Source organism: Micropterus salmoides, unplaced genomic scaffold (genome assembly GCF_014851395.1).
Source record: "Micropterus salmoides isolate LMB-PRFRI ecotype aquatic unplaced genomic scaffold, ASM1485139v1 Ms_hic_scaffold_18, whole genome shotgun sequence".
Lineage (NCBI taxonomy): Eukaryota > Metazoa > Chordata > Actinopteri > Centrarchiformes > Centrarchidae > Micropterus > Micropterus salmoides.
In genome coordinates, this window is record NW_024040928.1 from 21,857,683 (window position 1) to 21,873,206 (window position 15,524).

The following is a 15,524-nucleotide window of genomic DNA, read 5'->3' on the forward strand; positions in this document are numbered from 1 at the left end:
ATTTGTGATCTGGTTAATGGAAACACATATATGTGTGTGGTAAGGGATACATGATATGCTCCCAATGATACGCATCCATAGACTGTATATAAGAAGTGGACGTAGTCATCGTGATGTCACCTGTTGGTTTGTGGACTGCCGTTTTGAAGCCTCGAGTCTGGCCAATAGGGCGCCGCCATGTTGAGTTTTTGCAACCAGCGGCACCGAACGTGACCCTATTTGGATGAGACGGTGGAGCAGATGGCTGTGTGTGGAGCTAGCTAGCTTGCTTAGCTAGGTGCATCTGTAATTCACCTTAACTGGGCTGTCAACTTTGTCTAGCGAACAACAGACTAAATGTACTCACCAGAGAAAGTGAACAGCCAACTCCTAATGAGCTTTTTCAACGGCACAGGTTAAATTTACACTGTGCCGCAGTTACGAGTCACCTCTATCCTGATTGACAGGTCGCCATGGTAACAACTTTTAAATAATAGATAATCCCGAAACATACTCTGCTTTATGGTTGAATTTCCTCTAAATGGGAAAATAATTTTGAAATGAACGTCATGTCGTATTGAAAAAGACTTGAAACTAGCAATTATACCATAAATTCATTTTGAAAGTATTTACTGAGGTAATAAATCAGGTGAGAAATAGGGTCATTTTACCATTATTTCTAATGGATTTCTTTTTGCAAGAAGAGTCGCCCCCTGCTGGCCGTTTAATAGAATGCAGGTTTAAGGGACTTCTGCGTTGGATTCAGACCGGAAGCTTCCCGCTTGTATGCATCTTATATCTAGATTGTATCAGCCCTTTTTAAAAAACTCATTGTTTTAAAACTACATCGAGGGAACAGTAACATGAGTTTGCAGCCAACCTGCACTCTCAACTTAATTTGGATTACAGCAACCCAAAGTTTAAGAATCAATTCCTCTATCTATCCAACCAATACTCATACCTAAATGACAAAATAAGACGTATTTGAAAACATTTGTTCCCTTTCTTTAAATATTTTTTAGTAAACTTAACCACACCTCAATCATTTAATACTCTGGATTTTGTCTCTTTAGTGTGGGGACTTTTCTTTTCCTTTTCAGTACTTCAAATACGCCCAAATACTCATTTTCAGAGTTAACTGCTGACTCACTGCGCACATTGCAAGAGGTGTGATCTCACACACACACACACACACACACACACAAAGAAAAATGGTTATCTGAGCCAGAGTAAAAGGCCAAATGTGTTTTTACAGCTGTCTACGTAATGAGCTCTTTGGGGGCCTGTCAAGTCAACAGTTAGCTAACGTCTCAAATTGTATTAGTATATGTGCATATGTGTAAGTGTGTATGCTGGTCCAGGTTAGGTAATGTCTCCCATGTCCTTGTGACAGAAGGCTGAGAGAAAGCATGACATTTAAATGGGAAATATAAAGAGAAATAATTCTGAATACATTTTCATCTTCACTGACAGAAGAGAAAAGCTGGCACCAGAAAAAATATAAGGGTTCAATTGCCAGTGTTGTCGGCCTATATAAAACGTTTTTGTATTACAATTTATGCTGAGGGTAATGTGAATATCTGTACCAATAGTTCTGGAGATGTTTCACAGAAAAAGCCAGGGGATCACAAAAGTCAGTAGGATTCATCATGTGGGAACCATGAATGTCTGAACCAAATTTCATGACAATCTAGATCAAAGTGGAGGACCGAAAGACCAATATTGCTATCCAATGAGCCATGCTGCAAAATGTTGATCTCATTTCAGCCATGTGCAGGCATTACATCACATCACTGAGTCAGCAGAAAGCACTGGTCCTGTGGGGTGCATTAGGCAACAAACCATTACTCTATTACAGAACATCACAGCTACTCAATCCACTTCACAGCCAATCAGCCCTAAAGTGTTCATGTGGAAAGAGGGGCAGAGAAGTGTTACATCCTGGTAATTAATGACTAAGGGAAAAAAAGTTTATGAAGTTTAAACTCCACATATTCCACCTAGGAAAGTAAGGCCTGGCAGAGGTTCCAGCAAGCACATCTGGCCCCGGGGTTTATGCTGGCTCGGCCTGGTGTTTTTCACCACAGCTACAGAACACTATGCCCTACTCTCACACTTCTGCACTTCCTTTGACAGACCAAAGAGCTGCTATCTTTCTCTCTGTCCATGTTGGAGATTTTCATGTTTCATCCTTAATTTCGCTATTGTAGTTTCACAAAAGTATACTACCTTAACGTTAATGATACCTTTTCAAAACCCACTGAATAAACAGCAAAAAGATAAAAACAATGCTGCTTTTCTGAGTCACCAAAAAGGTCACAATATAGATCTTTTCATCATGAGGAACATTTGTGGTGTCTAGGATTAGAGATGTTTAGCCACTGTAATAGTCACTTAATAAAAGCCACTGAAAAGTAGAAAAACAATAATTAAGCTCCCTCTCTGGTGACCTTTGGCAGTTTTTAAGTTCTCAAATTTACCTTGCAAGTAAGCATGCGGTGTACAGTGCAACCTGAAATTAAGAAGTGATCCCTGCCAATTTAAACAAGCCTTGGTTACACTGCCTTTTTTCCCATATTACTTAAGTGAACCTCAGTTTGATCGGGACTGTGGCTGGCTGACTATCCAAATCCACTGCATGTTACTGTAACTGATATGAAAGTCACGCAGTATTTATATGTTTCCAGCAGTCATACAGAGTAGGCTTCACACCTCGCCAAAGTGATAGCTTCAGTTAGTGGTCTCCCCCACCCTGGGAGATCATTTAAAGATGGAGGTTAGACAGGTGAACACATTTTTAATGTTGGTTTTGCTGCATCATGAGGACTGATGATGACTAGGCCCATGTAGTGTAGCGATTATGGGAGAACTGTCCCTGGCTTTATTTCCAGACATTTTATGATAAAGTGATAACATAATATGAAGTGAAATTAAATATGTGAGAGGCATCATCATATATTCCTCTCACATTAAATTTTATTTTGATAGGCTATTAAACCACTAGAAACATGATCAAACTTTTATTGTGTATTAACAGACATAATCAGGTTTTTGTTTGACTACCTCATCGATATATGCACAGTAACTGGAGTGGAGACGCTTTTGGAGTTTACTGACAGTCAGAGAAATGTTTGCGGAGGGCCCGCACATTCTCACATCACGTTCATTTTTATACATCCCGCGTGTTCATGCCAACCAGCGTACTTAACCTTTTTGTGCATGGGCAGCGTTTATACATGAGGCCCCTGGTGATTTATGGCTTCACATGTGGGAATCGTTGAGATTCACTTGCAGGTCACCCTCACCACAAGTTAAGACTAAAAGTCTAAGGCCAAAAACCAGAGAAATGGTTCTGGTATGATTTAAGGAGGTCTAAAGTGAGAATAAAGTAGCCTATAAGCATTTATCCCACATAAGACTAATACTGTGTGGTGCGGTGGTGCAGTGGGTAGCACTGTCGCCTCACAGCAAGAAGGTTGTTGTCCCTGCCTTTCTGTGTGGATTTTGCATGGTGTCTGCATGGGTTCTCTCCGGGTGCTCCAGCTTCCTCCCACTGTCCAAACACATGTGTGTGAGTGTGAGTGTGACTGATTGTTTGTCTATGTGTGGCCCTGTGATGGACTGGCGACCGACGTCGGCTGGGACTGGATCCAGCCCCCCGCAACCCTGTACGCAGGATAAGCGGTTGACGATGGATAAGACTAATACTGGATGTCGATCTCAGCTATATTTCATGCTTCATAAATCAAAAATAGCAGCAATTTTACACTTTTGCGTCAGGTTTTTGAGGTCAAAACAGCTAGTGATTCAGAGAAAATGTTCCATGCTCTAAAAGAATGGTCATGGGGACTGCAGGAATAAGGGATTTGGGTGGATTCTTGAAGGAAGTTTTTGTTGGAGATCAGGTTCCTCACATCCCACAAGGACTGTCACGTTCCAGCACTGAGAAAGTGGGGGAAACACTGGGAAAATAACATCCAGCGGAGATCTGCACTGTCACCACAGGGAGGTCATCAGCTGTTCTACAACAAAACATCTAAATAAGCCTGTTTCTGCTATTCATGTTTGCTGATTGTTGATCAATCATGCTCACATTAAATTATTCTTAAAAGTATTTTGAAGAAGATAACTGCTTTGCTTTATAAAACATACAACAGGTAATTTTGGGCATATCAAAAAGGTATTTTTTTTGTTCTTATTTATTAGATATCTGCACCCTATACTTTACTAAATTCTAAACTGAAAAATGTTATTATAGGGCACATTTTTAGTGTACCTATGTTGGCTCAACAGGGTAAATCTAGACAATCGAATATCTTTGAGTATGTGGCAGCAAACCTCAAAAATCTAATGGGAGGGGTTGACATGTGTTTTGAATTAATGACCGCTCCCTTTCCTTCACAGGGGCAACAATAGTACTCTGCTTTGGAAGTTCAGTAGGATACTGACAAGAACCAGGCTGTTCAAAAAAACTTTATTGAAGTTCAATGCAAGCCAGTCGCATTTCATTACAACACACGTTTACAAAATAGTATGTTTCCCTTTTTTGTAAAAAAAAATAATTGTGAGCTATAAAAGATTATTTACGTGTGTTTCATAAGACCCAAACCCTCTTATAAGTCATTACGCTATCACAACCACTTGTGAATGTTTAATTTTATTACTTGACATGTTTACAAATAGTACTATTCATTTATGTGATGAGCTAGAGTAATGACCTTTCCATCCTTCATACTTCTCAAAGGAATACATATTGTAAAATACACTTTGCTTTCTTTCCAAGAGTTAGATGAGAAGATTTGTACCACTCTCATGTCTGTGCATAAGGTATGGATATGAAGCGGGAGGCAATTAGCTTAGCTTAGCATAAAAACTGGAGGCAGAGGTAAACAGCTAGTCTGACTTCCTCCAATGTTCAAAACTACACCTGCCAACACCTCTAAATCTAATGGTGTATCTTGATTGTAAAATGTGATGATGGCAGTAATGGCACTATCAGATTCACAATAGCTGTTTCTCCCTGCTTCCAGTCTTTATGCTAAGCTAAACTACTCACCTCCTGGCTCGAGCAGCCGCACACAGTGTGGTATCTATCTTCTCTTCAAACTCTCAAAAAGAAAGTGAATGAGTGTATTTCCCAAACTGTTTGATCAACAGGAGTCAACAAGAGAGTTCCTTATTACTTTCTGCATTCTTACAGCAACTAAAAAAGCAAATGTCCCATAAAATGTAAAACAAAGGTCACCAGAGCACTCCATTTTAAATTCAGGGGGCATGAATTCTTCAATTTTGCCCAGTTTCTAGATGAAAGACAAGTCTTCAGAGTACCTGCTCTGAAATGACAAAAGATAAGCTGACTTTAGTTTTTACAATTTAAAAATGGGAAACAAAAAGGATGTGTCACTGTTTCATAATGTAACTTTACTGTGCCCATATAGTAGTGCATTGGAATGTAAACCTCTGAGTAGTCCAAACAGGGAAAAGACCACTACTTTAGTCAAAATCTGTGGTTAACAGCCTTCCTTTTTATTTTATTTCCCATGAGGTTTTCGTGGCCTGACGACCTCAAACATATTATTTGCTTCTAGTACATTCAACTAGACAAGACTCAAAATTCCCAGAAGATGTATTTTTATTCCTATTGATCTCACCATCTAAGACAAGGTTTTAATTCTGGTAATAAAAAAAATTAACACAATATAATTCTTATATGGAAAGGGATTGTTGTATTTGGGTTGTCTTTGGCTTTGGTCTACAAGAAAACAATCATCAAAAGTAGTTATGAGACCCATGTATGAAGGTCTTTCCAAAAAGCGCTCAACTTCAGGCCTTGGATAGTCTTCTTTTAGACTTCTCAGTTCAGTCTGTGGCAGCAGTTCTGTTTTCCATTTTTTAGACCTTCCTCTTGGTTCATTTCATGTGGCCATGTCATAATATCAGGGGAATGCCTCCTTTAAATCCCCATCTCCAATTTTAATTAGTTGCATTTGTTCATAAAGTTCTCAATTATCTTGCGTAATCCCATAAAAAAAATGGATTATTGCGTCTCCAGTCACAATGGATTGTATTCTTTCAGTTTATATCTCTCAAATCACACAAATCACCTCTGAGTCCATCTTTCTACTGTTTCTTGGGCCCAGTACCAGCCGTCACGGTCCGCTGCTGGGTGTTGATTCGGTCATGTGGGTATGACAAGCCTGGAGGTCCAGGTGTTCCGGGTGGTCCAGGTGGGCCTGTTGGCCCTGTTTTTCCCCTTGGTCCTGGTGGCCCAATGATGCCTGGTAGTCCTGCCTGACCCTGGATCCCCGCAGGCCCTGTGGGTCCTGGGACGCCATCTACACCGGTGAGGCCCATATCTCCTTTCTGGCCCTTCTCACCAGGTGGTCCTGGAGGACCAAGAGACCCTTTTGATCCTTTGATTCCTACTGCCCCTTTATTGCCACTGGGGCCTGTTTCACCTGGTGCGCCTTTGGGCCCAATAGAACCCTTCTCTCCAACAGATCCACGGCTTCCTATAGGGCCTCGGTCACCTTTGCTCCCAGTCAGTCCCATGGGTCCTTTTGAGCCAGTCTCACCACGGTTCCCTTTGGGCCCTGGTGGTCCAGGAGCACCTGTTAAAATAGAGGATAATGAGGTTAAAAAAATAAAGTATACATGAACTGTTGTGAATCTCACATACTTTACATGACAATATCTACGGTACCTTTTACTATAGTGAAGTTCTTTATGAGCTGGGTATGGTGAACATCCACAAGCTTCATCTCCTCCATCACCATGGACAGGTTCCTGACATCCACATCCAGTCGGACATTCAGCAACATGTTTTGCTGTCTCAGTGTGTCGGCCAAGTGCAGGAGTAACAAGACTGTGTTGTTTAGGTTCTGTACAAAAGAGAGGGGGAGAATAAAGAACATTTAAGGATGATAAAAAGACAACCAATCACATATGTGGCCAGAATTAAATCCATGAACTGGCAGTCAGGTGAGGGGTGTGTCTAATGTTGGATGTAGACGATACCATTTGGATCACAGACAGGAGAGGTGCATCTATGGAAAGGTACCTTAGATTTTTACCAAAATGATGCTTTTCAAGTGTGCTGTTCTGCATAGGCCTGAACCCCCTCGGCTAGATCATCACAAAGACTGGCTACGGATACCTGTTCCGAAGTGGAACGATAGAGGAGATAGAGGCCATTGACATCAAGACAAGAAAGCTCATCACAATGCATGGAGGGTTTCACCTCAAATCCAGAACCCTGAGACTGTACACCAAAAGTAGCGAGGGAGGCCGAGGGCTAGTTAAGACCACTGTCCAGGATGAAACGACAAAGATCCAGGAGTACATCAGGAAGATGGCCCCCAAAGATGAAGGGCTTAGTGAATACATCAGGCAGCAGAAACCCAAGGGTGAGGACAAGAAGACGAAGAACCTTCATGGAGGGACAAGCCATTGTGCGGCACAAAGGACAGCACAGAAGCACTAATCATGCACAAGAACAGGCACTCAGTACAAGATCAATAGAGGCTGGGGTCTGGGGCCTGTGCAAGGATGCCCCTGAGACAGTACAGCACATAACAGCAGGGTGTAAGATGCAGGCAGGAAGTGCATACATGGAACGCCATAACCAGGTAGCTGTCATAGTGTACAGGAACATCTGCCATGAGTATGGGCTGGAAGTCCCAAGGTCAGAATGGAGGACACCTAAGGTAGTTGAGAATGACCGAGCTAAGATCCTGTGGGACTTGATCCAGACTGACAAACTGGTAATAGCTAACCAACCAGACATCATGTTGATCGACAAACAGCAGAAGAAGGCTGCAGTGATAGATGTGGAAATCCCAAGCGACAGCAACATCAAGAAGAAGCAACACGAGAAGCTTGAGAACTACCAAGGGCTGAAAGAGGAGCTAGAAAAGATGTGGAAAGTAAGAGCAACAGTGGTGCCAGTCGTAATGGGAGCACTGGGGGCTGTGACCCCCAAACTGGGAGAGTGGCTACAGCAGATTCCAGGTAAAACATCAGAGGTCTCTGTCCAGAAGATACTGTGCAGAACCCTCAAACTCCCAGGCCTCTGGCAGAGGACCCGAGCTTGAGGATGAGGGGGATGTTTTTTTATATATATATATCTTACTATGCACGCGTTAAGCTCTAACCTGCATATTTTTGTCACAACAAAGCAATAAGAAAAAACTCTTCTGTGGTTACTACCTGTAGATCTTCTGTGTGTCTGCCCATGCGACTCTGACAGGAGGAGCTCTCGATGTTGATGTACTTGTACATGCTCTGAACGTGGCTAACGGTGGCGTTGATGCTGGACGAGATCGTTTCAATCTCCATCGAGATGGACTTCAGACGACCATCCAATGCAGAGAAACGCTCACCTGTCCGGTTCTCATAATACCTAAAGAGGACAGATACATTGTGAGTTTTTACATTTCTGGAATGGTAATACTCTTGGCTGCATGTTGTGTGTGTTGCATGTGTGTGTGTGTGTTTGTTACCTGGAATGGTAGTGAAGGTCATGCATGTTCTCCTCGTGTTCGTCCATGAAAGACGTCACATTGTCAAGCTGCATCTGTAGGTTCATCACCTGGAGAAAATACAAACATACTATATGTTGTATTTCTTTACTTGTCAAGACCCTTGCTGACAAACCGTACATTTTCATATAATGGCTGGTTATTAACAATCACTGAGAGGAGTGAAATTACCTGTAGCCTACAACAGCTCTCCACAGTACTACTTCAATTAATACAACAGAGTCATGTCATACCACGTTGCTGATATAGAAATAGTTTCATCAATCTATTCATTGAAGTTTTTCCACTTTTCTGTTTTTCACGATCGAAGTTAAGTTGCTGTCATTTAAACTAAACACCTCCAGTAGGGATTTCACATTTAATGCTTGCCAATCACAGGCAGGCTTGAAGACTGTTAATGTGAAAAAGTGAGTTGCTTTCACGTTAGCTTAACATTGATCAGGAAAACTGTAAAAGGAAACGACAACATTTCTCTTAGGTGAGAATGACATGACTGTTGTAGGACTGACTATTATTTACATTACACTCAATTTATCAAGACAACAGGTAAACATGGCAGAAGTTTTGAGTCTGCATTAACTTGGCGGCAGGGGGAAAGGCCTATGTCCAATGTTTGCCTTTTCCAAATAAAAGTCCTGGTTCTCTCTGCCTGTTGTGTCAATTTATGGTTACTTTGCTTTAGTTGTACTGAGCAATCCAAGCCTTGATTCACCCAGGGCTCTCAGGGCACTCCCAAACTGCAGGGGGCAATCATGCAACTACAGGGGGCAATCATGCAACAAAAGTTGGTGGAACCAACTTTTGGGGAAGTAGCTTTGGGACTATATTTGCCTGCGCACCCACAGAGAGAGCATGGCATTGAAATGTTTGTAGAGAGTTCGGTTGGTTCTCTCATTTATTCCTGGAAAAGGACACTATGATTACAGCTCCTGATCACTCAAAGACGCAACTGGTAGGACAATTTATGATTGACTGTGTTTGAATATATTGAGTTTTAAATGTTCAGGTTCTGCTTGGATTGTAATTTGCAATTTAAAATAAGTAATGGGGATTTGTTATGTGAATGTTGAACTTTACAGAAGTAACATGTGCATGAGTTTAATTACGGGATTGGTATTTTCTTGTTAAAATCCTAGGTTAGACTTAAGGATCGTGTTTAGTTTGGTTTGAAGATTCAATAGCATTTATTTATTACTTCTGTGAGAAAGTGGTATTGTGATTTATGTGTGACTGATTCATGACTTATCTGTAACTAATTCATGTTTTGGTTTGTGCATTTGAAAGGTTATCAACCTATACCTACTGCCCCACACTGATCTATCAAGTCACATTCAAGAAACTATACCATATTATTCCATCACTGGTCTATCAAACCATCTCAAAGAAAATAAAGAATCAAGAAGTGAAAAGATTGAGTTGTCCTTTGCGTTCTTCAGAGAGAAAAGCAGTTTTCAAGTTTGGGCTGAGCTGTAATCAATTAAAAACACACAGAACTTGACAGTTGATAACCACGGGTGGCAGTGAGAATAAGGATAAAAGGCCTGAAGTCAAGCTGTCAACGCAAAGGAAGAATTGACTGGAAACTTTTTCACCATGGCAAAGGAAACTCTTGGGAAGACAGTCAAGCAACTGAAACAAGAGCGGACCTTAGCTAAATCTGCTTTCACCAAGCAAGCAAACTACCTGAGCAAAGCTGCAAATGAGATGATTAAAGGTGAACTTCAAGAGGAGTTCAGCAAACTTAGTTCCTTGGCAAGACATGTCAGCGATGCAAATGATGACTACGGAGCTGGTCTACTGGCTGAAGTAGGAACTGAGGAGGATGAAGAAGTCAAGCTCAACAAGCACCAGCAGGCTGAACTTGAAAAGACAATGGAAGAGTGTGACATGAGACTGGGGGACATCCGTGAGGCAGTCCAAGCCAACCTCTGGTCAAGATATGGTAAAGAGGAGGTAGACTTTGCAATCCAAGAAGCGGAAAAAGCCTGTGACAGAGCCCAAGCAAGCCCCATCACTGCTATCAATAGAGACGGCTATGAACTGCAGCTGGAGAGAGCGAGGAAGCTAATCCATGATGCAACTGTAAGCCTGAAAGACTGGGAAAAATGGATCCCACATGATCAGACAGCAGACCTGAAAGGCAGGTTAAAAGACCTGAGAATATTCGGGAGCAACCTTGAGGCCAGAAGAGCAGAATTCCTCACCGCACAAAAAATTGCAGAAGAGAAAAGAAGAGGTTCAGACCAACAGCCTCAACAAACAGCAGTTCCACAACCAGTGGTGAGAATAAAGCCAACCAGCCTACCTAAATTCACTGGGATTAGGAGAAATTTCCATAGATGGAAGAGAGACTGGGAAAGTCTGCAAAAGCAGGGAGAACCGAGTGGATCAGTGGAAGTGAAGAAGTTCCAACTCCTTGACAGTGTAGATGAAAGGATATGTAGAGACCTGGGCTTGTCAACATACAACAGTGCTGAAGACATATTGAGAGTACTTCAAAACAGGTATGGAAACAAGTCAACGATTGCTTTGGAGATAATTGAGGACCTAGAGAGGATCCCTCCTTTAAAGTCACACCAGCCAAGGAAGGTAATTGACCTAATTCAGGCTGTGGAAAAGGCCCTGAATGACCTTACGGAGCTCGAAAGCACGGGAGCCATAAAGAATCCCCTTGTGATCAGATCCATAGAGAGCAAGCTCCCAGATAATATAAAGAGGGACTGGCTGGCGTTCATGGTCAATCCAAGAAATGGAGTCACACCTGACAAACACTTCGACATGCTTCTAACATTCTTAAAGACACAAGAGGACATTCTAGAGAAACTAGACCAATTGGGTGTAAGTGAAAGACCTGAAAAGAGAGCTACGTACCTGGAGAAGAGGTATGCCTCCACAAAGTCTATGAGGAAAGGAGGATGTGTTGTCTGTGGAGAGGAGAAGCATCGTGAGAAAATCTTCTTTTGTAAGCAGTTTAAAGAACTGGAACCTGGTGAGAAGCTGAAAGCTATCGAAAGGCTTGGAGCATGCAGAAGATGTCTGAGATGTCATAAAGAGGATGATGAATGTACGGACATTTACCTATGCAGGAACAGAGACTGCAGAAGAGGGAGCTCTTCAGATCATCATTTCTTTCTTTGTCTGAAAGGAGGATTCAAGAGGAAAGAATCTGTGAAAGTGGGGAGACCCAGCACCAGAAGGCAAACATTCACAGAGGAACAAGAGATATTGATGTCTGAGCTTACCCCGGACATGGCGGAAAAAGTCAGGAGAGCCTTCACCAATATGGCTGCAAAATCACACTGCACAGGGAGAAGTCTTCCTGGAGTGATGGACTCAAGCACATGTGAGTTACCAGTAATTCTTATGCTTCTTGAAGTAACCACCAACGCAGGACAGAAAATTGGAACTCTCATTGACTTAGCATCAGATACCAATTACATCACTCATATAGCTGCCAAGAGATTGAAACTTCAAAGTGAAAAGATCACGCTTGTCGTCCATGGAGTTGGAGGTATGGCCATGAAAGTAAGAACCAAAAGATATTTACTTAAGGTAAGAGTCAAGACACCTAGAGACACGGAAAGAGCTCATGAGCTGATCTGTTATGGGTTGGATGAAATTGCCAAAGTTCACAGAGTGATCAAAGCACAGCAACTCAAGAAGTTCTTCCCCGAAACCAACCTGGAAGATCTTCACAGACCAGAAAATGTTGAACTTCTCATAAGCCACCGTGAAGGAAGACTTGCTCCACAGAGAATAAAGGTGGTAGGAGATCTTGTCCTGTGGGAAAGCCCTTTAGGAAAGACTGTTGGCGGAGCACATCCAGATCTCTGTGAAGTATTGGGTATGGCCCTACACAATTCTGAAACTCACTTTGCACGATCAATGAGAATCACAGCAGTGAAGTATCAAGAAATTGCTGAGATGCAAGAATCTAGAGCTGAAACCAAAACCACTGTTATTGGGAGGGAGTTCTTGGATTGGTGGAAGTGGGACCGCATTGGTGCAGCCTGCGAACCCATGTGTGGAGGATGCCGGTGTGGTAACTGTCAGCCAGGAGGCAAAGACATGACTTGAGTGAAGAGAGAGAGCTTGAGGTGATCAGGCGAGGCCTCAGCTATGTGAAGTCAGATGCGCATAGTCAGGAGCCTCACTGGGACACAAAATACCCCTGGATTGAAAATCCAAGTTCCCTGCCCAACAACAGAAGCACAGTGGAAGCCACGTTTCTGAGGACGGAAAAACAGCTCAGAAAGAACCAGAGTGGCGTACAGCATACACAACTCAAGTCCATGAGATGGTGGAAAGGAGAGCAGCAAAGAAACTCAGTAGAGAGACCATTGCTGACTGGAAAGGACCAGTATGGTACGTCAGTCACTTGGTGGCACCAAACCCACACTCTGTAACAACACCTGTCCGACTGGTATGGAACAGCAGCCAGAAGTTTAGAGGGATCAGCATGAATGACCTTCTCCTGAAAGGGCCTGATGTACTTAATCCCATTCGAGCAGTGCTACTAAGGTTCAGGAAAGGAGTCCATGCTGCCCTCGGCGACATCAAAAAGATGTACAATTCTGTGTGGCTTGAAGATCTGGAGATGCACCTCCATAGATTTCTCTGGAGAAACAGTGGAGATGAAGAAATTGAGGAATATGGTATCACCAGGGTCAACATTGGCGATCGACCAGCAGGGTGCATCGCACAACTGGCCATGAGAGAGACAGCAAGGCTGCCCATGTTCACTCATCTGGAGGAGGAACGGAGAGTCCTTGAGGAGGATTCCTATGTAGATGACATTCTGACATCACATAATGACCTGGGAAAGCTAGACAGAACCACCAAAAAAGTCGAAGAAATACTGAAGGCAGGTGGATTCTTCCTTAAGCCGTGGGTCCGATCAGGTCAAAGTGGGAGGCAGACGTCTACATCAGAACGTCCAGCATCGTCAGATGAAGTCTTCATTCTCCCCAACCAAATGAGAGAAGGAGACAACAAAGCCCTTGGAGTTGGTTACCTGGTCGAACCAGACAAATGTACCTCATGACATTGATAAACTTCTCAAAGAGAAAAAAGAAGATGAGGATGAGCCAAAATCTCGTCGAAGAAGAGGTGAGAGGAAAAACTCCAAACCCATTGACTAGAAGACAACTGCTTAGCCAAGTAGCTAGTTTGTATGACCCAATAGGTCTTGCAACACCTGCCAAACAGAAAGGAGCCATTCTGGTCAGAAAAGCATTTCAAGAAGCTGGAGGCAAAACTCTAACACGAGACACATGGGACGCACCTCTGTCTGAAAGACTTAGAGAAGAAGCCATCCACCTGTTTGAGGAATACACACGCCTCAACCAAATTACCTTCCATAGAAGTCTCACACCAGTCAGAAGGATTGGAGAACCCTGGGGAATAACATTCTCAGATGGTAGCGACCAGAGCTATGGAGCTGTTGCATACTTCAGGTGGGAGACCGAGCAAGGCATCCTGGTCCGGCTTGTTGAGTCCAAAGCCAAGCTCACACCGCTTGACCAAAAGGGAGAAGCAGTGAAGGCTGAGGTCTGTGGTGCTGTGTTTGCTGCGAGACTCAGAAAATACATTGAAAGGCACAGTCGGATACAAGTTGAACGTTGGTTCCATCTGCTGGACAGTCAAACTGTGCTAGGTGCAATCCAAAGGGACAGTTACGGGTACCAGACCTTTTTTGCAAACAGAGTGGGAGAGATCCAGAAGTCCACATCAGTTGAAGACTGGAGATGGATTCCAGGTGAGCAAAACGTTGCTGACCTCACAACAAGAGGAGCAACCCCAGAAGACCTGAAAGAGGACTCTGTGTGGCAAAATGGCCCAGAGTTTTTGAAACGACCTGTTGGGGAGTGGCCGACAAAGTCAGCCAGAGATGTTGCTGCAGAAGCTAAAGAAGGTATAAACAAGCTCCAAAGGAAATGTTTTACAGCAGCACTGACCCGAGCACAGAGGGAAAAAAAACAACATGCTCTACCTACCACTACAATGCCAAGGTTCCCAATCTCTAATGAAAAGAAGGACGATCTGCAAAGCATCCCTAGTGGGAAAGGAGGGGACCAAATCCAAGTCAGGAGACCACCTTCTGGTTCTTCAGTGAGGAAAATCCTGGACATAAGTAGGTTCAGTAGTTTAACCAAGCTGATAAGAATCATTGGCTGGGTGTGGAGAGCTGCCACAAGATGGAAGGAAATGCTGGTCAAGACCTCAACTACAAGCAAACCAAAGAGGAAGGAAATTCCTTCAGCTCTTGAGATTAAGTCCAGAGTCAAGGGAACTACACTCACTATCATCGAATGTGAGGATGCGCTCAGGGATCTCTTCCTTGCGGCTCAAATGGAGGTAGCCTTACCTGACACCACACTCAGCAGGCTTGCTGTGGTCAGGGAGGAAAGCACTGGACTTTTGCTCTGTGGAGGAAGATTCCAAATCTTTAATGAAGAAAAAACTGCAGTACCAGTCCTGCCTTGTACATCATGGGTATCCACTCTTCTAGCTCAAGAAGCCCATAAGGCAAATCATGAAGAAATTGCAGGCACACTCCTCCGGATGAGAAGGAAAGCATGGGTAGTAAGAGGCCGGAAACTAGTCCAGAAGATTGTTGATAACTGTGTGACATGCAGGAGACTTAAGGCCCGAAGATGCCAACAGATCATGAGTGACCTTCCATCGGAGCGAATAACTCCAGCCAATCCATTTGAGTACACGACAGTGGACCTATTTGGACCTTATGAAGTGAAGGATGAGGTGAGAAAGAAAGTGAGACTCAAAGTGTGGGGAATCGTCTTCTGTTGTATGGCGTCCAGAGCCATGCATACAGACCTTGTCAGTGACCAGTCAGCTGAAGGCTTTCTTCTAGCCTACCAAAGATTTACGGCACTGAGAGGACATCCGAGGAAATTGTGGTCGGATCCTGGGAAGAACTTTGTCGGAGCCAGACCTGCCCTCAAAGAGCTCTACATGTTTCTGGACCGACTGGAGAAATCAAAG

General features: G+C 43.2%; 1 protein-coding gene and 1 long non-coding RNA gene across 2 annotated transcripts in view; one reads left to right on the forward strand and one right to left on the reverse strand.

Moving 5' to 3' along the window:
* Positions 1 to 4,436: 4,436 nt before the first annotated feature.
* LOC119908952 (scavenger receptor class A member 3-like) overlaps positions 4,437 to 15,524 on the reverse strand; it is a 36,092-nt gene continuing 25,004 nt past the window's right edge. Inside the window, exons 9-12 of the mRNA XM_038726922.1 lie at positions 8,481 to 8,569; positions 8,188 to 8,380; positions 6,683 to 6,860; positions 4,437 to 6,590 (exon numbers count right to left, since the gene is read on the reverse strand). Of these exons, the coding sequence (XP_038582850.1) occupies positions 6,100 to 6,590; positions 6,683 to 6,860; positions 8,188 to 8,380; positions 8,481 to 8,569 (951 nt within the window). The 3' untranslated portion in view covers positions 4,437 to 6,099. The remainder of the gene's footprint in view (positions 6,591 to 6,682; positions 6,861 to 8,187; positions 8,381 to 8,480; positions 8,570 to 15,524) is intronic.
* On the forward strand, positions 9,339 to 9,930 carry LOC119908953. The gene is made up of 2 exons (XR_005445357.1): positions 9,339 to 9,471; positions 9,804 to 9,930. It is a non-coding gene; the product is annotated as an uncharacterized LOC119908953 (long non-coding RNA).